The following is a 27,445-nucleotide window of genomic DNA, read 5'->3' as shown; positions in this document are numbered from 1 at the left end:
TGGAAAAGGGCAAAAGTGGTCTTGGACTGGTTGTTTTGGTCTGCACCAGAGTACAATTTGAAGCGAAAGAATTTAACCAACCAGAGTTCGATTGAAACGGACTAAACTTTGGGTTGTGAAAGCAACCTTATTTTTTCTTCTATGTGTTTCCTCCGATAGTGTTTCCACAGAATTCAGAATTTTTATTTACAAACACAAAAGTTTATCAATTTGAGCTTTAACTCTACATGTACAGGTAGGTTTAGGGGTATTGTGAGTAAAAGATTTGTATCCAAAGCTTATAACGCAAGAATTATGAGGTGGAAATACATGTTCGAGGCTTCATTTGAAGGATTACAACTTTAGTTTCTGCTACCTGCTAGTGGTGGGTTTAAAAGGTTAAATATAGTATGTGTGACATATATTCAGTTGAAAACTGTACAAAAGATGAGCAAATTATTCTCAATCACATTTTACGTCACAACTTTTTTTGGAATTTGGGTTGTAAAATATATATATAATATAGGAATATCAGTCTTGGAAGTGTTCTGGGACCTTATTTGGTATCCAGACCCAAAGATGGAGGAACATGTGGTACAGCATGCTTGCATACAGAGTCCTCTAACAGAGGGACTGTGCTGTATTATGTAATGGTTGGCATTCACTGTCTCATTCCTGTGGTCAGAGACCTCAGAGAGGGACTTCTGAATGTGGACTGACTTACTCTCAGCTACTTCTTCTTCTTCTTCTTTTTCCTTTCGGTAGCAGAGTCCAAAGTTTACCTGCCTGTTGAGCAAATTAAATATCATGGCGTTAAGTTAAAGTCTGGTATTCTGTGGGACTGGTTAGATGTGAATCACATTAAAGTAAGACATAAACATGCAGTGCTACAGTTACAGTGGAAGCATGCATTTTCCTTGGCTTTTAAGGTGGGTGTGTGCACGTGGAGCCACGTGGAAGCGTTTAGACGTGCTGAGTTCAAAGACGGGGCCACAGACGGAGCTGCCTCTGGGCGAGGAAGGAGGGCATGAGCGAACGAGACAGAGATTATTACTTTAGTGAGTGGGAGACTATTGCTGATGGAGAAACAATTACTGCGAGATTGTTCCTGAAAGCGAGCAGGATGGGGGTAGGAAATAAATGAACGGGGGCCCCGCCGAGGGACGAGAAAGAGACGTGGTGTTACGCTCGCTGTGATGGAGAAAGAGGGGGGGATGGCAGCATGGGGAGAGAGAGAAAGATGCATACAGGCACACATCCGTCTCCCACAGGAGGCTTTTGCAGTTCGCCCGGCAGCCAGTGAGCGAGCAAACACTGTCCGCTCTGCTTGGCTGCAGATGGATTCCCTTTTTTTTTTTTTGTAATTGCAGTGAATGAGGTCCCAAGTGAGGAGGCTTGTCAAGCCAACAGTAGAAGAGCTGCTGGGCCCCATTTAGGGTAATCACTGTACCTCTGTTTCACTCAAAGCCACCACAGCAAATTGGTAGTTTTTGTGGCTGCAAGTAGGGCTGGGCGATATGTCGATATATAAAAAAAATATCGATATATTTTTAAATGTGATATGGAATTGGTCCATATCGCATATATCAACATAGTTTTAAAAAAAAATCTTTCTTTATACATAAATGCTGCCCCTACTAGGGTTTGTCATATTTAGTTATTTTGTAATTTTATTTCGTTATTCTTTTCCAATATAAATATATTTATTTCAGAAAAAGATTGGCCTATTTTATTTCATAGGCTATTTTTATTTAATATTTTTATTTGATTTAAATGTGCACTTTATGGAGCTTTGGTTTTAAAACAAGGTACTCCTGTTGTTATACAGTGTTTATGTTCACTTAAATAAACGGTTTCAATAAAACTACTTATCTACAAGTCTACCACTTGATTGAACATTTGCTCTCACTTTGCAATAAAGATAACAGGATATATAACGTATATCGATATTCAGCCCAAATATATCGGGATATGACTTTTGGTCCATATCGCCCATCCGTAGCTGTAAGATTTGTAGCAGTAGGGGCCAAATGGGATGTGGTGAAAATCCTGCTTTTACAAGTTTATCTTGTCATTCCATCCTTACAGGTGGGAAATTGATTATTTCCTGTATTTGATTGCAGTTGTGATACTTTGATAATTTAACATGTTATAATAATACCTGCCTGTCATCACAAGCACTATTCCAGTTTGGCATGGCGATACCTCGGTGTTCAAACACAATGGGAAAAAATTAACATCACCCGCTCGGCAAATGCTGGTCGGTTTATCATCGCTGCCAGAAACCCTGGACGGCAGCCAAAGCTCATTTGGAGCTCCTGTTGTATTTGAAAAATGAAACAGGCTGAGGTGAAAAATAGTAGCTGCACTTGGGTATACAGTACATGTTGGTGTTGGACAGAGGACGTAGCTTCAGGCAGCACTCCTGTTTTTCCTAATCACATAATTAGGAGATTATACTTCTGATTTTCCCTCTCTTCCACCTGAAAACTAATTTGAAGGCAGCGTGTGGGAGCTCATTGCTCAATATGTGACTATATGTGTAGATTTATTAGGTTACACGGTTCCTCTTTCCAGCTGTCTCTGCTGCCGTAAATCTGCACCCGATGACACGGAGTAATAATAATTTGTGTCAGGGATTTCTCTTGGCAAAGGGTAAAAAGTCATTGGGAAAAGGTTGTTTGCGGGAGAGGAATGAGAGCTGGAAAACTCCCCAGAAACACACCAGCTATTAGAGAATCAAATTAGAGAAATTCTATTTTTTGGTTGCATTACTCTCCAACTGCAGTTTAGATTTAGCCAGGCCTGCATGTAGGGTAGGGTGACTCAAATCTTCTATCACAATATAGGTGATATACATATACATACACTACTGGTCAAAAGTTTTAGAACACACCAACTTTTCCAGAATTTAATTGAAAATGAAGCAGTTTAATGTCTCAGTGTACTCTGAAATGAATGCACATTTGCAACATTTAATATTCTTTATTGAGCATGATAGTGTTTTGAAAGTAAAAAAAAGATTCAAAATCACATTTTATGTTGGACTAAAGGACTAAAAAAAGACACAAAATGACCAAAAAAGACACAAAATGACTTACAAAGACATGAAAAGAATGGACAAGACTCCATAGAGTTAAGTTGTTAACCCAGTTCTTGTTCCCTTTAAAAGGCCTACTTGTATAATTCTGAAATGTGCATTATTTTTCAGTTTTGGTTAACCTTACCTTTTTTTATTTACCTCTGGCAGTTCACCACTTACCTTTGTACCCTTTCAAGCTGTTCATTTGACTTGAACTGCTTGAATTTCAATTAAAAAAATGGAAAAATTGGGGTGTTCTAAAACTTTTCACCGGTAGTGTATATCAATATATTAATTGATTACTGTGAATTAAACACTTGACAAATAAAGAATTCTGAGTATGTCCCTATCCTATAAATAACATTAGAGTAGAATTAGCATGTCAAAACGTATTGGTGAAATTATAGAGAAATGTATTTTTACTGACTGTCATTACATGCATGCACACAGAGTAATCAGTAGTTTTAATACAGTAGTTTGACTTAACTACATTGCATATTCCCATAAGCAGATTTCTTGGTGCAGGCATGCAGGAGTTGAGTAATTAAGATGAATGAATGAGAAAATTCCTGCACACTGCTGTTGGAAAACACCATTTTAACCAACATTTACAGTCTAATTGGACGTTTACACATTATACTCGGTCATTATTATGTATTTTTATGCATCATTATGCAACCAATTCTAGGTCAGCTAGAAAACCTGGCTTGTGGCTCCGGCTGAGAACTATACAGCACCTCTCGCCCATGCAGCATGGACTTGGTGTTTGTTTCCCCCTTTTTCCCTGCATTGAGAGATGGGGCGCCCTACAGAGTCAGGGGGTGACTTCTTTTTGCTGCCTCATCACCATTCATATGTACACAACCAACCTGTTTCACCAAATTGTTTACTTGAGCACACATTTTTAGATCTAGCCTCTTAATTTTGCTCCAAAAGTGCACCAGAATGATGCATTTGACTCTGAAATGTACAAAATATTCCTCCGGACGTGCATTCACCTGCACCCTGAAAATTCCTGGGAGCTGTGTTTTCATACCGCAATATATATCGTAGAATAAATGTCTCGCAATGTCTTTTTTCCCCAGTATTTTGCAGCCCTATTAAAGAGAGCATTGAACTTGAACTGAAGTGTACACACACTTGTTATGTTGCTATTTGGAGAGTGAAATGTGTACAGGAACTCAGCGATGGGAACCAGTTGTTTTTGATTAACAAAGAAATGCGTAAGTGGGCATGCTAAGAGCTTAAACCCCAAGTGTCAGCTTCAGTATCCTAAATGAGATTTCTCCCCCTTGATAAGTGTTAACCATGGCTCCTTATTAAGCCTTTCTAAGGCCTCGCTCAATCTCTGTCGCAAATCTGGACCAAGCCCTGTAACTTCACCCCTAAGTCTTTCTGTGTGTGTGTGTGTGTGTGTGTGTGGGAGCATGCTGCACTCTTTCAATAGGTGAAGTGTTTCTTAATCTTTCTCCTCGCTCTCTCCTCGTCTCCGTTTTGGATGTTTTCCAGAAGCCTCAGTGGAATTCAATGGCGTCTCCCCTGCTGTGTCCCCGAGTCTCCAGCCGTTTGTTTCTCTGAGAAACTAGCAGAGGAATGTGGTCTGAAATGTGATGTTTGGGAGGAAAAGCAGTTTTAGTTTTCACCTCTCTCTCCACCTTTCTTTTCACTTTTATTTCATCTCAGACTTCATGCCTCTCTATCTGTCAAGACATTTCGTCATGGTTAAGTCTCATCATTCGCATCATAAATCACTGCAGACTACCGAGGGGACGGTGCCTTTTCAGCCCTAAATTGGAATTTCCAGTGTTGCATCTTCTGATTAATTATCACTCTGCTGGCTGGAGCTGTGATTGATTTATTGCTTTTTGCTGCTTTTCAATGTGTCATTGCTGTTTGGGAGCATTTCTCTTGAAGCTGATAGGCCGCATAGATTGTAAAACTGTTGTTTATGGTAATAAATGTGTATTTATTTGACATACTTTGATGCCACTGAGATATCCAGTTTTAATTACATTTAAGACTTTGGGCTGTGGCGTAATTAAAAATGCTATTCCTGACTTGTAAATCATCCGCGCATCTTCATAACCACACACATATGTGCTCACCGCAGGCTTAGTTTAATCATTCAATTGTGTTTCCACACCCTTTCTTCTGGCTTATAAATCGTCCGTTTAGCAACACGTGCACATACAAAAACATATGCCAAGCTTTGGCATCTGTGACTTGCTTTAGTGGCAAGTTCTTTGCTGTGAGGTTAAACAGGGTGAGGAACCTAAAGCACTTAAAAAGTTTTCCTACTAGTTATGATGAAACAAAGGTATAATATTACATAGAATATGAATTTATTTCCAATTAGATTTAGTCTTGCATCTATTTGGGAGGCAAACTTTGTATTTAATGAAGGAGCCGCCTAGAAAATTTCAGTCGCTAGCAAAAAAAAACAGAAAAATGGTCAAAAGCTGAAGTTGGTAGTGCATAATAGTTTTTAAAAATCTGACGAACTGAAAAACTGAACTTTTTAAGAGGACAAAAGTAGATATTGGCTAACATAAGCTCGCCAACATATAGCTAACATTTGCTCGCTAACATATAGCTAACATTAGCTTGCTAACAGTCAACTTGTCCTTTCTGATAGACTGACAAAGTGCTAAAATAATGAAATTGTATGTTTAAATGTAATAATTTTAGCTAGAAACAGACATTTTGTTAGTGTGGTTGTCTAAAAGTTAACATTATAGTGTAATATACTGAGTTTAAGGAATTTCCCCTATTGTAAGTGCTGATACTTTTACCACTTTACCACATAAAAGTTTGTATTTTCAGTTTATCAGCTTATAAAAACGTAGTTCTGGGTTCTTTAACTTGTTGGAAGTACATTCAACCACACAGCAGCTTTTGTCCATTTTTCAGTTTTTTGCAAGCGGATCAAATTGTCAAGGAGGTACCGTCCTAGAATACAAAGTTAAAGGAGTTTGTTTTCCTCCCCAAAGGGGGTGGGCTTGTATCTGCTCTGTCTCTGTTGGCTGGTCACAACAATAACAATATCTCCTTATAAGTAAAAAGACCACCAAGACCACCAGTCTTGGTGACAAAAAATAAATGGCTGTGGATGCTGGGCTGATTTTCTTGCTGTTGGACGAGTAGGTAATTTTAGCTTTTATGACCAACAACACCAAAACATAATAAAAATGTATATCAGCTACATTGCCATCTTCATCGTATCCCAGCTGATGGTGATCTCAAAAGATATGATAGCTTCTTTGTCTGGATAGGTTTTGCTGTAAGGGCTCTGGCCATCAGCTGGTAATTCTCAGACAGGGAGCCCAAACGGCCCACGGCCTTTTAAATGCTCATGGGCCTCTGATGAGGAGACAGAAGGTGGGTTTGGGTATAAGCAAGGATGTTGCAGTATTTTCTGGTCATAGAAATCCTAGCGAAAATATGTTAATTATCAAGGAATATTGTAATTATTGTAACAGGCTTGACAACTCCAGAACTTGCCAGAATGATCATGTTTTCTACGTCATGAAAGAAATCCAGTGACAGTCATCTGTCTGTACAGGCTACAGTTGTGGGTGGCGGAAAATCCAACATTACAATGCAGAAAATTAGCATAATCGTCACGCTGGAAATTTTCATGGAGATTTTCCATATTTATGCACAGCATTTTTGCATTGCACTGGCAAGAAAACAAATTGAAAATCCAAAGCCTTTTCCTGGTTAGTTATTGAAAGTGAATTTGTTATTTTATATAATCACTTGTAGAACTTGGCATACTAGCAGCATGGCTAAATGCTAAATATAGGGAACACAATGGTGACACAAAGAGGTAACAGAACCTTGTACTTATTGCTGCAATGCCTGATTTGGTATGCATGCAGCCTTCCACTGTATCTTCGCCTCACTTCTCTCTCCCCTCTTCCGTGTTCGACATAAATTACTGTGCAGGCATCCATGTATAATAATCGATCTTTGTCATATTAAGAGCCTGCATTCCAAGCTGAACCATGGACGGACTATGTTCCCACAGCAGCTACAAGTGTACTCATAGTACTGTAAGACACTTTAGATAAAAGCTTGTACCATTTCCATTTTATCATCCTGCTCCTTGATGGAGCTCCAGAGGCTTTTAGGAAACAAAGCGGCCCTGTTGTGAGATTTACAGACCTCATTACTGCACGAGGCGTAGCACAAAACATCGTCCTACACGAGACACCAATTGCTTTTTTTTAAATGGTACAACACTGTGCATGTGTTTTCCTCTGCTGCTTGATTTAATTGTCTGCCTCAAGTGTGCTGGGAACACACACACACACACACACACACATACGCTGCACGCTGTTGTCTTCATAGCAGCCTGTAGGCATTTTCATCAACCCCCCATCTGTGGTGTTGCCAGTTTGATTACCCACAGTGCCTTGCTGTCACTGCTGACAATGCTAGCAGGTATTTTGCCAACATGCTGTTTATTCAACAGTCCAGTTAGGCATATGTGTGTGTCCATCTGTGTGTGTGTGCGTGGTCCTCTCCCTTCTGGTGGCCAGGAGGAACCGGCTCTGACGTCTTGCCAGAAGTTAAGCCGTTTAACCTAATCTGAACGAGACGACGTGATTGGTGGACAGTCGAGGAGAGAGGAAGCCTCTCCCAGCTGTCCTGCTGTTCACTGGTGTGTTTTTATTTTTTTTCCCTTGAGGGGAAGTTGTGCTGTTTAGGCATTCTTTAGCCTCATACCAAGGTGATATTGAATGCAGTGCAGGTATTAAAAAGGTAAAACAGTCTATAATGGGTTCAGTATTGCATAAAATCACATTAAATTACAGCCATTAAAACCTGTCCCTTTGCTAAACACCCCATTATTCAAGCCGGTACCAATGGGCTCGAGGGAGAACCCAGACATTTTATTTCCTGTGACACACAGCGGGGATGAAGAACAACACCAGGGGATCTTTTGTGATTTGTCTTCTCATTTGAGAAATCGCTCAAAGCAGCATCAAATAAAGCTTTAACATCAATTCTGGAGCTGAAGAACGAGCACAATGACTTTAACATGACACTATTAAATCAGATTTTATGGACTTCTTTGCTTTCAGAGAAAAGGAAGCGTGTTTAGGCTATTAAACAGTGCAGAGCTTCTGTTATTTTTAGCCCGAAGGGAACTACTTCTCAAGTAAATGGAGTGGGAATAGGACAAGATCATAGCATGCATGCTAATGAATCAAGTATAAAGAAGCACAATCAGTGCAGCCTTGGAATCCAGCTTGAAGCTTCTGTTAAAGATAGGCGTACTGTGTGCCGTTTTCAGGAATCTTTGGTATTTATGACACAAGCGGCCTTTAAATGATCTACAGTCAGAGCAGTGATGTAACGTATAGGAGGCTGAATATGATTGATCTGCATCATGTATCATCATGTTACCACTGCCATAGTGATGTAACGTGAAATATTTTAATAAAAATATAGGGATAAAATACAACATAATAGAGATAAAATAAGGCAATAAAACAAAAAATAAATAGGTAAATAGATAAATATAAATATGTATTGATAAATTATAACAAATAAAATATTTGAAAAAACATAGGGAGAAAAAAAAAATATAATAAATAATAAAATATAAAAATAAAAAAGATATATCAGCAAATGTATAAATATGAATCTATTATATAGTTCTACCATGCCGCATAGGTAGTTACAGCTACACAATATATTTTACATGCATGGACCATGACTGTAAAAAAACAAAAAACAAAACATTTCCCCCATAGACCACAATGGTAAAAGCAAGGATTGTAAAACTGTTTATATTGGTGAAACGTTCCTGAAGCGATTTAAACTCAATAGTTGCCATCTTTGGGTCCGGTATCAAGTTCTTACAATAAGCTGGTGCTATAGGGAGAGCTGAAGAGAGGCAAGTAACCTCCTCATCCTATGTATTTGCTATGTATATCCTATGTGTATATATCCCAGCAAAAGTCTTGTTGGTTATTTACATTGAATTCAGTCACCAGACCTTTAAGGCACGCAAGAAAGTTGGGAAAGATCTCAGGTTTTAAGTTGAGTTACAGTCTGTTCAAAGCAATTAGTAAATTTCTTGACATAGTCCTGTTCATTTCCTTTCTGAAGTAATTACATCTGAAGTTCCTGCAACTAAATCTATGTCTTCTCTGTTGCTTTTTATCCCATTTACCTGCAGTTTAGCAGCAGGACACCACATACTCTGTGGTATGAAACCTGCAGAGTTCCATCAGGAGGTTGACCATGGGAAAAAAATTACCTGTCCAGATTTACAGCTCAAATTACTGCTTTGTACGAGCAATCACAGCAAGACAGGAGTTGAGTTAAGGTTCAGGTGATTCTCCGGTGCTCTCCCAGCAGGGTGTAACTATCTCTTTCATTTTCAGTCCTCCCATATCTCTCTCTTCTCTCCTTGTATCTTTGTCACATAACCTTGAAGTAAGCACAATTTGGTTTTAGTAATAAAAAATGATTTTCCAGTTATGTATCTCTTTTAGAAAGGTCAATTTCTGGGCTAAATTGTGAGTCAGAAAAACATCCAACAATCTGAATATCTCAAATTAATAACACATTCGTCTCTCATCTGCCTGACAAAGATCCTTGCTGGAATTCGTAGCAGGGGACTGGAGCAAGAAACAGCTTTGAGGTGTTTTTTTTCCTGTCTTTTCCCCCGTGGAGAGTTCTTATCATCAGTTTCAGCCATCTGGTTTCCATCCCTGTTGACATTAGTCTGAGTGCAGAGAAGTACCTTTCAACCATCCCCTCACTTCATACCAGTTTGCCTCAAGCCACATTCTATTGTTTCGTGCATTAACTTTCATGTACAACACTGTTTCGATACTTAAGAATTTTTCTTTCTAAGTTTGTACATCTTTGCATTGGACCACATCACCATATGTAAGCTGGGGGGGTTTGGGGAGATGGGTTCATAGGTCATTTGCATCAGGACGCTGCAGGGCTCCCCAAAGACCCTGAACACACCACGGCATATGGTGAGAATATTTTACTTGGCCATGGTGAGCAGGGCAAGGCAGGATCCGAAGAAAAGGGGAGTGATGGAAAAATATTAGAGGATAAAACAAAACAATTAATAGGTTAAATATGTCCATGTGGACTTTTATATGGAAAACAGACATGTGTTTTGAGCAAAGACTCGATAGATAAAAGAAAAAGACTATGCAGAAGTGCCTTAAACCTGCATTCTTTCTAACGGCCAGCAGGGGGCGACTCCACTGGTGCAAAAAGAAGTCAGATTGTATAGAAGTCTGTGAGAAAATGACCCTACTTCTCACTTAATTTATTTCGTCAGAAAATATTTCACTCATGAGTTTATGGTCTCAATCAATACTTTTAACTTTTCTTCAATACATTATGATGTTTATTTTGTTAATTATCGTCTCATTGAGAGAAAAAATAGACGGCAAAGACAGGTATTCTTTAGGAGGTCTACCTTATGATTGACGAGTTGCTACCATGGCGACCTGTCAGTTAAGATAGGAATGTAAAAATGTGTAATCGTGACAATGTGTACATTTAAATATATATTTTTTTATGTCTACATTTTCATCTTTTCACCCTTAATAGTGTGTCAAATTGTACATTTTGGTCTCCTAAAAAGTCTTGTTAAGCCTTTGAATAAAAGTCCATCTAAGGAGTCAATTGTTCATTTTTTGGGGGGTAAATTTAGTTTTAAGCTTCCTTTTTGGGAGCCAAAATTAGCATCCCAGTAATATCACAGCAGATTACAAATGCACAAAATGCTAACGAAAAGCTATCTAGCTCCAGCTGGTGACTTTAATCCGCCCTTTTGTCCAAATGTGACCTTTGTCCTTTCTGACTCCAAAACAACCAAGATGGCGAAAGCCACAGTGTCTACTTCCACTTTTTATACAGTCTATGGTTTTGAGAGAATACTAGAGTGAGGTACTGGTTGTTCTTCAAGCTACAGACACACAGAAACTACTCGTGGTGTGACTCTTTAAATAACTTGCTTGGGGAAAAAGATAGATGGAGGCCTCTTTCTAATTGATGCATTTTCATTAACCATTCATCTTCAACATAAAGGAAGCTTTGTCCACAGTGAAACAGTGATGATAGCAGAGAATAGAGACTAAAGAGAGAAAGTGAAGTGAAATATATGTAGGTTTTCTTAGTAAAGGCCTCAAGGGGGATGGATAGAACGGAGAGAACAATTACTTTGATATACAGCCTCCCAGTTTAGCCAGACACTAACGTTGTAGCATGAGAGAGTTCTTGGATTAAAAGGAAGGACAGGAAGCTAGGAGACAATAAATCCAAAGAAAAAGAAAGTGAGAAAGATAAAAAACACCTTCCTTAATTTGCAAAATGGATTATTTTGGGCTCTTTTTGCTGACACGGTCAACTCAAACCTTGTGTATTGCCAGTAACAGCAACCAGAAACACTGAGTAGGATTGACCACCATCAACCTGCCAGCTGACCGTAATGTATATTTTTGTAATCAGTTGTGACACACAGCCCCTCTAACATGAAGTTTAATTCAGGGGCTGCTCTATAATTTGCACAAGAAAAGGACATGAGTCATTTTATGAAAGGTAAACAGAAAAAGGAAGCAGTCTCCACAGCTGCAGACAACCTCGGTGACTGAAAAATAACCAGTTATTTTGCTGTCATGTGCGGTCCCATCAATAAAACTTGTGTTTATCTTATTAGCTGTGTCTCAAACAAGAAAGTTGAGCTTTAAACAGCTAAACTGCTGCAATGATGCACTGAAAAGTTGCTTTGTAAATGGACGATCTGGTTTCTTTTCCCATGTCTGGAGCTATTTTGATGATTTCTTAAGACTCTTGCAAGTATTTTTTCATAATGCTTGCCGGGCTTGGAGCCAGAATCCACTGATGGACAGTTGGTTGTTAAGGCTCAGTGCTAGACCTGCAAGCCTTCTAATTATCTTAAAAGACAAGAGCCAAGTTAGCGTGAGTCCTGAAAGCACAGCTGTGTGAAACTGGACCTTGCTTTTAAGGACATGACCTTCGCCTTTGCAGGTTGCTTTTACAGTCCCAACTCTGCAGCAGGAAAGTCTGACCTCAACAGCTTTTTTTGGGCGCTTTAATTGTGTGTCTGCATGCGAGCGCACATACCAATGAATGTGTCACTGTGTGCATAGTGTGTGCACAGTTTTAATAAAGCAAATTTAAAGTGTGCATAATTGACTGAAAGTACAGTTTAGTGGAACAAAAACTATGCAATTTAGGGATAAAGCATGTTGGTTTTTAGACAACAAAATGCAACTGAACAAGTTTTCTGATTCTCTTCAACACAAAACTGGACCCTGTATTGTTGAAATCTGACTTTTCAGACTGGAGTGTTCATGCAAGTTTAAAAAAAGCAAATCTAAAGTGTGCATAGTTGAATGAAAGTACAGTTTATAAAAAAAAACAATGCAACTTAGGGATAAAACATGTTGGTTTTCAGACAAATAAATGCATTTTTTTAAGCTCTTCCACACAAAATTGGACCCTGTATTGCTGAAATGTCAAATTTCCATGCAAGTTTTTGCAAGTTAATTTAAAGTGTGCAATGTTGACTAAAAGTACAGTTTAAAAAGGGCGATAAAAGAGGCTGTTTTTTCTTTTTACACACAAATGTAGGCAAACAAGTTACATTCAAAAAAATTTTTCAATTCCATGTCATTTAGCTGACGCTTTTGTCCAAAGCGACTTACAATAAGTGCATTCAACCTGATGGTACTAGACTTAAACCACAGGAATCAAGTAAGTACATAACTTTAAAGAGCCAACTGTAGTCGCTACAGGAGTGCTGTATGTTAATCAAATCAAATCAATCAAATCAAATAGTCTTTATTGTCATTATATAGTTCACTATACAACGAAATTGAAAGTGCCACTGCATAAGGTGCATAGTTATGACAATCATAACACAAAACAACATGAGTAAAAACATTTTAAAAAATTTGCAGGTTGCTTTTACAGTCCCAACTCTGCAGCAGGAAAGTCTGACTCCGACAGCTTTTTCGGGCGCTTTAATTGTGTGTCTGCATGCGAGCGCACATACCAATGAATGTGTCACTGTGTGCATATGCTGCAGAGAAGTGCTCAATATGTCTGGGATTGCAGAGCATCATTCCACTTCTGTTAGATAAGAGAAAAATCCAGATAAAAATGTGTCTCTGTGCAGAAGTGAGCGAGCACAAGTGTGTGATTTTGGCCGGGTAAGAAAGGCTCATTGATGGTCGTTGCTGAATGAAGTGATTGTGATTTGAACTGAAAGGACCTCAGTCTGGGCTCCACAGGCTACAGTCTGTAGCTGAACAATTTCAGCACACATACACACCGGTTATTTTTAGACTTTAAAACTCTCAAACTATGAACTTGCAGAAGATTATCACTTTCTGTATTTGTTTCCCAGTGAATGCAACACTGAAGTCTATTATTGTTCTCTGATTTTATTATAAACAGAACCTATATATATATATATCATGTTTGACCTCGGCCTGGTTGACCATTTCCTCTGCTGAAACTGCTGCCAAAAAGAGAGCAGACCATGAGAACCGGCTGCTCCACTTCAGGCACTTCAATTTAGTAAGCAGCTTTGGGTTGTTTTGAAAGTTTACAGCCGCACAAACAAACTTTAAGTACATATCATAATCACATATTGTGAGGAATTAGTCTGAAACTTTGGATTGTAAATAAGTGATTACGCAGTATGCTGAGCAAGGAAAAGTGCAGATTATTGAGCTTTAAAAATAAAGATGGCTTCACCCTATAAGGTGAAGTTGAAGGCTCTCAAAGTCATGAAAGCAACTTTATCTACCTGTAAACTTTAGGTCCACCCTAATTGTTGGATTTAAGTTTTATACTTACAATGTTTGCTAGATAATACAAGGTTTTATCAAAATACGATGTTTTGAGAGTCAAATGTCCAGAGATTCTATTTCCAGGGCTGTTATTTCTAGTAGAAGGGGGTAGTAGTGGTGGGATCCAGGGTTAGGAACCCATAACTAAGTTGGAAGGAGGAGTTAGCTGAAGGAGCTAACGACAAACATGTCGGCTGTCTGGAGGGTTTCATGCTTGCTACACCACAACTTAATAAAGCCAACCCAAGAAGCATTATGACGAATAATTGGATGAGTTCAAGTTGTCAACTTTGTTGCATGCATTTCAAAGATGCAATAAACTTCCCAGTCATAGTATGAATGCGACAAGCAACAAGATCTCCAACCTAAAAGACACAATGGACGTCAACACCAACCATAAGGACACATATGAGTATCAAAATGAGAGTTTCACAGCTCACTGTACCATGGATCGTTCTAAGTTTAGCACACATGTCATTACACACGCATGAACTGTAATAAAGGCTGCAGTTTCTGTAAATTTGGGCTACAAAACCACTGATATAGGTTAAGGCCAAAAAAATTCCAAGTTAGGTGTTATAAAAAACAGTTTGAACAGTAAATAATTGTATGTAAATGCAGGAAATTAAGTAGTTACGAGGGTGACGTGAGCCACGAAAGTTACGGAAAACGTAGAATTCACAAACCGTAAAAACACACGTAAATAACTGAAGTTATGTAGACGTGATTCACAAATCGTGAGCCACTGAAGTTACATAAAAAGTCTTTTACTTTTGTTTTCACACGGACCAGAACCCCGTTCTCCTGGGCAGAAATCCGCCATCAATCACTACTACGTCAGCAATGTGGCAGGGGACAGCATAAAATGTAAATGTATTCTGTTCCATCTACAAACGCCTTTTATATTAATGTTTTTCACACAATGAGGCACACAGCTTATTTATTTAATACTGATCTTAGAATTAATACTGGGCCAAAGCCCAAGTATCGATGGGGAGATCTGTGTAATCCCAGTTGTTTTTATCCAGAAAGTGTCATAAGAAAGTATGGATTGGAATTTATAAAATTCTATTGATACCAGTGCCATTTTTGGTTCTGCTTATTGGTCCGATTCTTTGTCAATCTCCTTATTGATTCCTGATCAGTTTCTGTGTGGGAATAAAGTGGTTTAGAGTGTAAAAACGTGTCAACCAGAAGGAAGTTGGCCTCATGTTGGACCATTTCTTACCTACATCATGACTCCTTCTTGCTGCAAGTTTGCAGCAGCACAAACACATGGGTTTCACATCAGTTTTGAAATGTGCAAAAAACATGCCAGCATTGATAAGAGGATTGATAAACTCGGAGGCATATGATTCTGATGGATCAGAACATTTGGAACTCTCAATTTCCCTGATAAAAGTTTTTAAATAGGACTTTTTTAAACACATCTTTCCATTGGAAGAGATAAATGACCTCTCCTCTGCAGCTAGAGGATCCTTGACCCTCTGATCTTGACTATTTAAGTCACGACCATTGCGTGTTTGAACAAAATGGACTTACTCTGCTGGAGAGTGGGATTAGGAACCGAGCGGCCGGATTGGAAACTTGCAGGTATTATCTGAGAGAGCAGGAAACCTATTACCTGCAAGTGAAAGGCAAGGTTTGCACAGTATGTCTGACTATTCACAGGGTGAGAATGGGGCCGATGTTTTGTTTCACATCATCCTGTCTCATTTCCTCTTTCTTCACTGAAACTTGCTGGTGAAAGTGAAACGCTGCAGATTTGTTGACCTTTAAATGTGGTTTTGACTAAATTATCAGGCTTAAAAGTAAATTTTCTACACTCTCTTTACATAAAGCTTTGAAGTTAGAAGCCTATGTCGACCAGATCCAGTGAACTTGGCCAGCCACTAACTGTATGTTGTTTTTAGAGGGTTACTTCAGAGTCCAAAAAGGGCTGAATCTGAACACGCCTTGGGTTTAAAGCCTGTCTGGGATCTTGCTTTCCTCACTTTCCAGCACTTCTGCTCTCACCTTTTCATTCCAGCGTCTTTTCACACAGTTGAGGTTAAATTTATCTTTTCTTGCCAGCTTGTTAATAATAAATAATGCTGCGGTTTATCAGGTTTTCTCAGACTGGATGCCGTCAGGTTCGTGACACATCATGTGTTCGTGACGCCTGTGTTATTCTTACTGGTATTGATATTTAAAGATTTCACCACCGTTCCCTCAATGACATTCCTCCCTGCATTCCCATGTCTTGCGTTACTTGAATGTGATATGGGATATCTCCCAGATGCATGCACGCAGGCTTACTGTAGCTATTTGAGAAGGGTTTGCTGATATTAAAGGAAATAGCTTTTTGCCCAAAACATACTTGGACATCTCCCTGAGTCTAATAAAGTTCATCTTGGACAACGTGACCTGTTGCTCGCAGGTTTAGGAACATTTCTGTTGCTCTTTTCTTTGCAGGGTTTGTCTTTTGTACAGAAAAGTAAAAACAGGGCTGATACTGACAATGAAAAATATAAAAATGCAATATTTTTCTGTCCTTTTTTTCTTTTTTCCTCAGTTTTTAAAGTTTAAAAGTCTAACAGCATACTCCGCTAACTTCCTCTTCATCCAGCATTGTAGATCTATGACTTTTATATGAAAGAATGCTGTAACATTTGGAATGTAATACATAATGGTCCATTCGAAAGTATCATTAAAGGCAAATAACAATTTTCTCAACCCAAAGAATATCTTTGTCCTGTTTAGAGGGCTATGTGAAGTACAGATGTAGTCTTCAGGTACTGTATTTGATCAAAAAATATATATATTTTTGCCATTTGTTCATCCAATATTATAGTCATTTATGACAAAAACAAACAATGTTACCATCTTCACACTATATATAAAGACTGAATACAAGAAACTATAAAAGACTTTTCAGACTGAAGTTTTTATGGCAGTTTTAATAAAGAAAATTTAAAGTGTGCATAGTTGACTGAAAGTACAGTTTAGTGAAAAAAACTATGCAATTTAGGGATAAAACATGTTTGTTTTTAGACAACGAAATGCATTTTTTGATGCTCTTCCACACAAAATTGGACCCTGTATTGCTGAAATGACAAGTTTTCTGATTCTCTTCATCACAAAACTGCACCTTGTATTGTTGAAATCTGACTTTTCAGACTGGAGTGTTCATGCAAGTTTTAAAAAAGCAAATTTAAAGTGTGCATAGTTGACTGAAAGTACAGTTTAGTAAAAAAAAACAATGCAACTTAGGGGTAAAACTTGTTGGTTTTCAGACGAATAAATGCATTTTTTGATGCTCTTCCACACACAATTGGACCCTGTATTGCTGAAATGTCAAATTTCCATGCAAGTTTTTGCAAGTTAATTTAAAGTGTGCAATGTGGACTAAAAGTACAGTTTAAAAAAGGGCGATAAAAGACGCTGTTTTTTCTTTTTACACACAAATGTAGGCAAACAAGTTACATTAACATTTTTTTTACATTACATCTCATTTAGCAAACGCTTTTGTCCAAAGTGACTTACAATAAGTGCATTCAACCTGATGGTACTAGCCTTAAACCACAGGAATCAAGTAAGTACATAACTTTAAGAGCCAACTGTAATCGCTACAGGAGTGCTATATGTTCATCAAATCAAATCAATCAAATCAAATAGTCTTTATTGTCATTATATAGTTCACTATACAGCGAAATTGAAAGTGCCACTGCATAAGGTGCATAGTTTTGACAATCATAACACAAAACAACATGAGTAAAAACATTTTAAAATATACCAAGCTAAACAGGGACAAAAACAAGAACAGGACCATGTGATGTAATAAATAAGTATAAAAATAAATAAATGGCTACTTAAAATGCAATAATTTATACATGAGGTAAATTGAGTGTTTTGCACATATCAATTGTATTGCACATGTCCGTTTTATTGCACCTTGTAATTAATTTATCCCAGGGGTCTCAAACTCAAATTACCTGGGGGCTGCTGGAGGCAGTATCAAAATGACCAAAAAAAGACACAAAATTACTAAAAAAAAAAGACACAAAATGACCAAAAAAAAAAGACACAAAATGACCCAAAAAAGACACAAAATGACCAAAAAAAGACACAAAATTACAAAAAAAGACACAAAATGACAGAAAAAAACTAAATTACTTAAAAAATAAACAAAATGACCCAAAAAAAGACACAACATTATTAAAAAAGACACAATTATTTAAAAAAAGCCACAAAATTACCAAAAAAAAGACACAAAATTATCAAAAAAAGTAATTAAATGGACCTTCCACACACAACACGGTAAAGTGCCATTCATATTAAGCTCACATTAAACTTTCATATCAAGGTGGGGGCCACAAAATATCGCCACAAGGGCCGCAATTGGCCCGCGGGCCGCGAGTTTGAGACCCATGATTTATCCTGTGTGGGTGTTGAGAGTTCTGAGTGTTAAGAGTTCAGGGAAAGAAGCAGTTTTTCATTCTGCTAGTTCTGCATTTAAGGCTTCTGTAGCTCCTCCCAGAGAAGAAGAGCAAAGAAGAAAAAGAGCATTTTTTTCTTTCTTGGTTTCTCTTCCACCTTGTTCTTCCTCTTCTCCTCTCCCGTCTTAACCTCCTTTAAACCAAGATTACAACAACCCAGCGCTGGCTCCTGGCCAAACTCCAGGGATCTTTGAGCTTTGTTCTGGGCCGTGGCATCTGTCACGCTCCAGCTCCCTGCTCACTCTGTCTTAACATGCACACGGGATGTCAGGCAGGTAATTTGTATCATCGCTATCTGGCGGCAAAATGACTGACATCTATTAATCACCTCCCATTGTTGTTTTTAAAGGCCTGGCTAGCGTGAGTGTGTGAGTACAGTATGTGGGTGTGACTGGCCACACAGAGACACATGGACGTGTACACACGGTAGCCAGATGGTGACAGACTTGGCTCACACCTTCGGCCTTCAGCGCTCTGATTCCTGTCCTCCTGGTTTTTCTTTACTGTCTGACTCTTCTACTTTCCAACTACAGTGAGCTCACAACAGCACATGCTTTTGTTTTGTTTTTTAAAGAATTTTCTAGTCTACACTATTTGTGCTTTATCATGCTACAGCTTCCTTAAATAAAAAGTGAAAAAATGTTATATTAAAAGTAGAGGTGTGGAAAAAAAATCATAGAATCGCGATATTATATTGATTCATGGCCGCCAAGTATTGATATTCAGCGCCGATGGCTGACTTTCAGGAATATACTGGAGATACTGGTATCATATGAAACTAGGAGATCTAAGGAATCTATAGGCATCATGTGCATCAGGATATCGTGTCGGGAAGTTTTCCAAATAAAGCTGCAAAGTAAGGCTTTTTTGTTGTTTCGTTTAAAAGAATTCAGAGCTGTGAAGCTTAAAGTTGAGGAAAGTTTGATAAAATGCTGCAGTTGTTCTCCGTACATGTTTGATATCAGTTCAGTTCAGTTTGACTGAATACTTTGTTGGTCAGTCTGTGGGTTTGACTCTCATTGTGGAGAAATAAAAAGACTGAAGTGAGATGAATAGACTGAGAATTTTCTCTGATTTGACAAAAACAAATGCAGTTAAACAGTTAAATCGCAATATATTGTATCGCAACACTCACAACACCATATCACAAAATGCTTAAAATCACAATAATATTGTACACATAATCAGATGGAAAACTGTCCTTTTCCACTATCTGATAGCACTTATGTCTTCATAGACTCAAACTGAACCCATGGCACTTACTCATATTTTGTCTTTTGACTTTGCTTGTGTTGTATAAACTCTCAAATGTACGTCGCTTTGGATAAAAGCGTCTGCTAAATGACACTGTAGGATTGTAGAATAACTTTATATTGCCTTTTGTTTACTGATTAAAACATTACTTAAGAAACTGAGATCGTACCTGGTTTTTCAGTTGCCTAGAACAGCCTTTGGCATGATTTCTCTGTAAATTATTGCATTGAATGTCCCCTACAGTGCCAACAGAGTGCAACACTTGCTAACGTTAGCTTTGTAGTGGAGTCAGCTAATGTCAAAAAACCACCAAATCACAAAAAGGCATATCCTAAACTGCGCTATGGTTTGCCTGCCTGCCCGTAGAAAGCTGGCACTGATTGCTCCGTAACAGCCTGTTCTCTCGCCAAAAAGGTCCAAATATAATTATGATTTATATTCATGCATTAAATCGACATGACACCATTTAATTCCGATCAGTTTGGTGCATGTCACGTCACTGTTTTGGCTGATTCCCAGGATTATAACTCACTCAAGCATGCATGCAAGCAAAAATACACTGACTGAAATTTAATGCAATTACCAATGGTGTCTAAAAATTGCTCATAGTACCTTTAAGAAACGAAAAGAGGAAAGATACGTCAAAATGTACAAATTACTATAATTATATCTCCCTGCCAAAGGAGTGAATGTTTGACATTATATAAGTACGTATTCACTTGACTGAATGTATAATAGAGTGCTGGAACTCTTCAGGGTGGAACCATTTAACTGGCGAGGAGAAAATTACTCATTTTGTGTTTGACTTCTACATCTGTGTCTACTTTTGAAATTCTGCAGAATAGGTTGTAATACAAATGAGTCCAGACAAAACAACATGGAACAAAGCAATGCATCTGCAGCATCGGGGCTGGCTGCTTCATTTTTCCTGGGGCATCGTGGTTGTTTCTCCCAGCTGAGCTGCTCAGCCTCCAGCTATTCATTAGACCAGATCCTGGAGCCCAGTTTCCACAAGGCCAAAGGTCAGAGGCTTGTTAGAGAACAAAGCATCCATGAGTTGCTGAATCTCACCTTCCTCAGCTTCTTTTTTAAATGAGATGAATTTGAAAACTCAGCAGCTCTCCCCTGATGAGATGATGTGGCCTCTCCTCTTCTCACCTTTCCTGTAATCCAGTTTCCTCTTTTATTTTTAATCAAATTTTCTTCTCTGTTTCTTCTCTTGCAGCAACGTTCCCCTGGCAAAGTGCTGTTTGACCTGGTTTGTGTCCATCTCAATCTGGTAGAGGGGGACTATTTTGGACTGGAGTACCAGGACCAGCGCAAGATGACGGTGAGAAACACACTCAGTGGTTTTTATTTCCCATATGTTCTCTTATGCTGCTTTTTTCTTTTGCAGATGAACACTTTTACTCTATTTAATGCAGTTTTTTCTCATTTAGGAACCTTTTTACTGTTCTACTCTCAATGGACCTCTTGCAGGAAGCTATATACGAACAAATTTCCTCTTAATTTACTTACTTATTTTCTTAGCAAAATCCTGTACCAGTGTTTTCCTTTTGGGTTTTTTCTCTTCTTTTAGGTTAAAAAAAATTGAGTCAAGAGCACTTTTACAAACTTAAAAATAAAATGATAAAAAGTTAAATAAAAAGTTAAATAAAAAAAAAAAAACTTGTTTTCACAGTCCACAATTTTTCCAAAGCAAGGAAAAATAAGTTTTAAAATTGAGGAACTAAAAAAAAAAAGGATTATCATATAAACAAATGTACAGGTTGTAGTTCAGTTCGGTTTGACTGAATACTTTGTTGGTCAGTCTGTGGGTTTGACTCTCATTGTGGGGAAATAAAAAGACTGAAATGAGATGAACAGACTGATAATTTTCTCTTATTTGACAAAACAATTCTTGATTGAATTTCTTGTATTGCAATACTCACCATATCGCAAAATGCTTAAAATCACAATATCGTATCGTGACTCAAGATCAAGATGAAATCGTATGGTTGGGCCTCTGCTGATTCATAGTATTTTCTTTGCCTGCAGCTGTGGCCTCAAAGGAAAAACTTAAACTTAACTTAACTTAGGAAAAACCATATGACTTCCATTAAGCATTACAAATGTTTTTTGCGTTATATTTAAAAGGATTTTTCTCTAAATCTCCAATTAAAGTTGCTTTATTTGCTAAAATCCCTCCTGTTTAAACCCACCTCAGTCAATTCTTCTGTAAACTCTCCCCTTTTGATTTTAACCTGGACTGTTCCACCTCTTTTATGAAGCGGCAGCTGCTCGTCTCTCACAAGTTCTACTGCCTCTGCTGCTACAATCTGTATCTGTGCGTGAAACAGCTACTAATAAAAGGAAAGTTAGCTGGAGGACAAGAATTGGAGCCATTTGTCTCGCAGTATGAACACACATACTTCAATGTGTTCACACACACTGGACTCTCTCTGTGCATTTCACCGCCTCGGGCAGAGAAAACGCTTGTTTCGAAGCGATCGATGGGCCAAATGATGTAATGCTGAAGACATAAAGACAACATTGTGAGCTCTCATATAAATCCACACGCAAATACATGGAAATATAAGTAGACAGCTGATGTTTTTATCTTCTTCATGTTGGCTTGTGTGAGTTTTATTGGTGTAATAAATAACTAATAAACTCATAAACATATAAAAAGCCATTATGAGCAGCATTTGTAGCATGACATTACAGTCTGGTGTCATTGGGTAAAGCTTTATTTTACTGCTCCATCGTTTCTGAATATTTTCTTAATAATGGCTAAGAGGTTATCTGAGAAGAACTATGCAATTTGGGGTCTATTTTAGGGAAATATTGCAATATTGTAAATTGCAAAGCATGTGAGCTGTACATGCAGTATATGAATGTTGTCTTATTATTATTATTTATTTAAATAGGACAAGAAGTGTCTTATATTCTGTATTATAATTTGTACAAAATTAAAATAAACCGCCTTCAAAATAAAAGCACTGCGGTTGTATTGAGTTCTAATTTCTGGGTAACCTCATGCGGGCCGGCAGAGGACAGCCAACGGGCTGGATGTGGCCCGCGGGCCGCCCAATGCCCAGGTCTGTTCTAAACCAACACCTTAACAGAAGAACTAGACGGAAGAAGAACTTTCTATCGAAGGTTTTAATGAGAAAATCCTCAAGTGTCATTCTTTGATTTGCAGCTATTAAAGTCAAGTTTTTCTCTGTCTTCTGCAGGTGTGGCTGGATCTGCTAAAGCCGACACTGAAACAGATCAGACGTAAGTTTCTCATGAATTCTGTCTTTTCCTTCAGTCTTTAAATGCAACATTTGTTGCTGTTTTAGTTCTTAATTTAATATAAGATGAGATAAGACTACTATATATCCTGCAGTGTGTAAAATAACACATATACATACATTCTATACACATTGTATACATACATTTCTGCTCTTCGGCATTTAGAATTAATATGACATGATCAAGTTTCTTTTCGTCCTTTCAAAATAAAAGCGCCCCTTATCAAAACAGGCTTTTGCATAGTACTGTATATATCTTTTATTTTACCCATGTACGCATATAGATAATTAAGTTGGCAGGTTTCTTCCAAACGCCCATCCCCAATCAGAAAATGTAACAGTGATGTGGGAAATATTTCCCTTAACGTTGTTTTCTGCATCTCTGCCCGTCTCCTCTCTCTCTCTCTCTCTCTCTCTCTCTCCCTTCTTCTTTTCCCTCCCTCAGGGCCTAAAAACACCATCCTTCGTTTTGTGGTGAAGTTCTTCCCTCCTGACCACACACAGCTCTTGGAGGAGCTGACTCGGTAGGTCTTCTCCACACGGAAGCCCCACCTATCTGAGGAGGGACGTCTTAGATTAAAAGACATGTTGTTTTGCTTTTGGCTTTCTGTCTAGTCAGAGTGTTTTTTCTTAGTTTCCCAGCTGTGTCTGAACACAGAGCAAAGACCTTGTTACATGTTTTGCAACTTGCTTTTGTACTTTGTGTCGTCCACGGTCTGCTGCCATTTATAACACATTTATATCCACATGCCACTGCATCAAACAAGGTTTTTTCTTTGCTTCTGGACCCAAATGAGAAACTTTAGTCACTCATCTGGGAACCAGGCTCATAAAAACATTTGTTGTTCCAAAAGCAGCTGAAAGGAGATGACTGCTCTGACCACTTGTGACCCATAGTTTTGAAAAAAACAGGCTGTTTCATTGTAGAAGTATTTGTGTGTGTTATTCTGAAAGACCTTTTATAGTAATCTTAGACACCACGCTGTATCTGGAGAGGCATCTCTTTTGCACTGTTAGCATTTAAATATTAGATTATAGAGGACAAATAAAACGGGGACTGCCAGAAAAAAAAAATCTGTAAAAGAAAAAGAAAATATATGTGGGAAAGAAAAGGAACAAAATGGAAGAATGAATAAGTTAATAAAGAAATGTGGTTTTAAAAAAACAATAAATAAAAGAATACATAAATGAGGAAATAAAAAGACAAATGAAAATATAAAAAATATTTATAAGCATTTTTATTTTTTTCCACAAAATTCAAAGAATAAATCTCTTAAAGAAGAAAGAAAAGAAAAATTGATGTAATGAGGAAGAAATGGAAGAAGAAAAAAGACAAAAAAATATAAAAATATTTATAAGCATTTGTATTTGGTTCCATATTCCCAAGAATAAATCTAAACAAAAAAAAATAAACAAATGTTGTAATAAAAAAGGAATCAATAAAAGAATAAATAACTAAAAAAGGAAATGTGGTATTATAAAGACAAACTAATAAAATAATAAACAAATGAGGAAATTAAAAAAACAATTAAATATAAACATATTTTTAAGCATTTGTTTTTGTTTCCACACAATTTTAACACATAAATCTAAAAAAAAAAGGAAAACAATAAATGTGGGAATAAAGACGGAATAAATAAAAGGATATATAGCTCAAACAGGAAATTGGGTATTATTAAGACACTTGCATAAAAGAATAAACAAATGAGGAAATAAAAGAAGAAAAATGTTTCCACATAATTTCCAAGAATAAATCTAAAAAAAATAAAACAAATAATAATAAAAAAAAATATATATATATTTTAAAAATAACTAAAAAAGGAAATGTGTTTTTATAAAGACACAGTAATAAAATAAATAGATGAGGAAATACAAAGACAAATAAAATAAATTTATAAATATAATAAATAATAAAAATTATATATATTTTTTAACTAAATATTTATCACAATTTTTATGGTTCCACATGTGTTTGTTCATGTAATGCCATTTAAACCACCTTTTCCCCCCCTAATTTTTTTCCCTTTTGCAGATTTATTGTTTTTTTAATGTCTCTCTTATGACTGCACACTTTCTACCTCCCTGTTCACAAAGTGTAAATTATCAGCCTCCATCTTGTCTGCTTCTCTTTTGTTTAGTCTGACAGAGGCAGCCTGCACAGTCTGTGCTTGTCTAAGCTCCTTCAGCTCAGCACCATTTTGCATCAAAGCACCAAAACATTTGACCTGCCACATTTTCCCATGATGCTGTGGTTCCTTTTAACTGCCCAGCTGGGTTCACTTGAGCCCAGAGCCAACAGGAAGCGAGCACAGTGTCTCTCCTCTGTGACGGGATCTCTTGAGATTGAAAGAAGTTATAATCAAACCCTATTTTTAATCCTTTTCACTACTGGCACTTTAAGCCATTAAGTGCATTTACTTTTTATACACTAAGGGAAGTTTTTAAGGCTTTTAAGGTATCAAATAGTTTGAAGCTTCAAAGCTTCATTCTTAACCCTTAATAGGGCACTCATTGAAATACTTGCAAATTCTAAAATTCAACCCTAGGGAATATTGGAGGATATTACATACAGCCAGAATGTGGACTGTGGAATGTGTAAAAAAAAAAACCATACGGACCCGGGGGAGGGGGGTAATATTTTGAGAAAAAAGTTTACGGGATTAAAGTGGCAAATCTATGAGAAAAAAATGTGCCGATTTATGAGATTTAAAGTGTTTTTTTTTTCACTTTTTTGTCGTAAATCTAACTTTTTTCAGACTAAATGTCTTAAAATCTGCAACTTTTTTTCTTGTATATTCGTCACTTTAAATCCCTTAAATTTGTGACTTTTTTCTTGTAGATTTGCCACTTTAATCTAGTAAATTTGCTACTTTTTTCTTGAAATATTACCCCCCCCCCCCACCCCCACCCCCGGTTTGTATTTTTATTTTTATTCATACTTAAAATGCCCTTATATGCCATCAAGTTCTCCTCGTACAAGTCATTGAAGAACAACACGACTGTTTCTTGCCAAATTTTTTCTAAATCTTTCATTTTTACATTGGAAGTCAAGGTCAATAAAGTTAATATTATTATTTTATTATCATACTGATTGGTCAGATGTCATGGTGTCATTGTCTGTGAGGTAGCCTGATCTTTGCTGATTAGCTGGAAAGAAATCCATGAGGTTCTACGACCTCACAGAAATACGGTTCTTCGCCCGATAAAGGGTTAACAATGACTTTTAATTTATAAATCAACAGTTTTGCATGTCTGTTCATTCTGTTTAAAGCTGATATTTCTGCACAGTTGCAGCTTCATATTAGGCTGCATGAATATTATTAGTACAATACTATCTGTAAAAATTAGATTCCAGTGGTGGCAGAAAGATGTCATGTTAATGTAATATACTTTTTTAAAAACTTGACTTGCGTGTTTTTTTTTTTAAACACAACTTACTTTTTTTTAACATAATGTACGTTTTTCACGTAACTTATGTTTCTGGTTTTTTTTTACGTAACTTACGTTTTTTTACGCAACTTACAATTTTTACGTCAGTGGTTTTGTAGCCTAAATTCACAGAAACTGCAGCCTTTTTTACCACTGCAAACCGTACGTTTATGTATAATGACGTGTATACTATGTTTAGAATGCTCCGATCTATACTGTGAGCCGCTTTTTTTAAACAATATGTTTATTGGTTTTCACAGCACACAGTGAAAAACAAACAAACACAAAGAACAATCAAACAAATAAAATAGAATATATAAAAATAAAATAAAATAAAAAGAACCCACACTGGGCTATACTACACTACAACTCGGCCCACAGACACAGAGAAAAAATAAATAAATAAAAAATACATATCGACAGATGATTCAGAAATTATACTGTGAGCCGCTTTTGACAAACACTCATATCTGTTGTTATGGGCAGTGTTGACAGGTCTATTCTGTCATTTAGGCTGTATATTTTGTTTAATATGATATCAGCCTCATTTTTCACTGCTCACTGTAGTGCAGAGCTGCATCACAGCTGTAATAAGTAACTGATGATGTAGACGCTGGATTTCCTAGTGAAAGCTGTGAAGAAGTCACAGGAAAAGCCTTGTATGTGTCACTGAGGGTGGAGCTGGCTGTCATTTATCACCAATGGTTAGTTGATTGATTGATTGATTGATTGATTGATTGATTGATTGAGAATTTATTTGAACACAAAATAAAAGATGAACATTTAAAAACAAACGAACAACAATAAATACAAGACAACAACACAAAATGAAACAACCACAAGACTCAACACTTATTTGTGTTCAAAAGGAGTGGGAAGAAGCCAAAGCTTATTAAATCCCTTCTCCCTATGTTAATTTACTATATTCAGTTATATAACAACAATAATATTTATATATATGTATGTATAACACATAGTAATGTAGTCTATAAACTCATCATTACCATTATTAACACACATAACTTATTAACTTACAAACACATAAGTACACATACACCCATAGTAGTAGTCATA

General features: G+C 37.2%; 1 protein-coding gene across 3 annotated transcripts in view; it reads left to right on the top strand.

Moving 5' to 3' along the window:
• The window catches only part of LOC131963163 (FERM, ARHGEF and pleckstrin domain-containing protein 1-like), an 85,350-nt gene that overhangs the window by 19,918 nt on the left and 37,987 nt on the right, over window positions 1–27,445 (top strand). For all 3 annotated transcript variants that reach the window (XM_059328316.1, XM_059328317.1, XM_059328315.1), the window contains exons 3-5: window positions 20,890–20,994; window positions 22,883–22,925; window positions 23,388–23,466. In XM_059328316.1, the coding sequence (XP_059184299.1) occupies window positions 20,890–20,994; window positions 22,883–22,925; window positions 23,388–23,466 (227 nt within the window). The remainder of the gene's footprint in view (window positions 1–20,889; window positions 20,995–22,882; window positions 22,926–23,387; window positions 23,467–27,445) is intronic.

The sequence above is a fragment of the Centropristis striata genome, chromosome 24, assembly GCF_030273125.1.
Source record: "Centropristis striata isolate RG_2023a ecotype Rhode Island chromosome 24, C.striata_1.0, whole genome shotgun sequence".
NCBI lineage: Eukaryota > Metazoa > Chordata > Actinopteri > Perciformes > Serranidae > Centropristis > Centropristis striata.
Note: the sequence above shows the minus strand (reverse complement) of the source record. Positions and strands in the feature narration are given on the sequence as shown.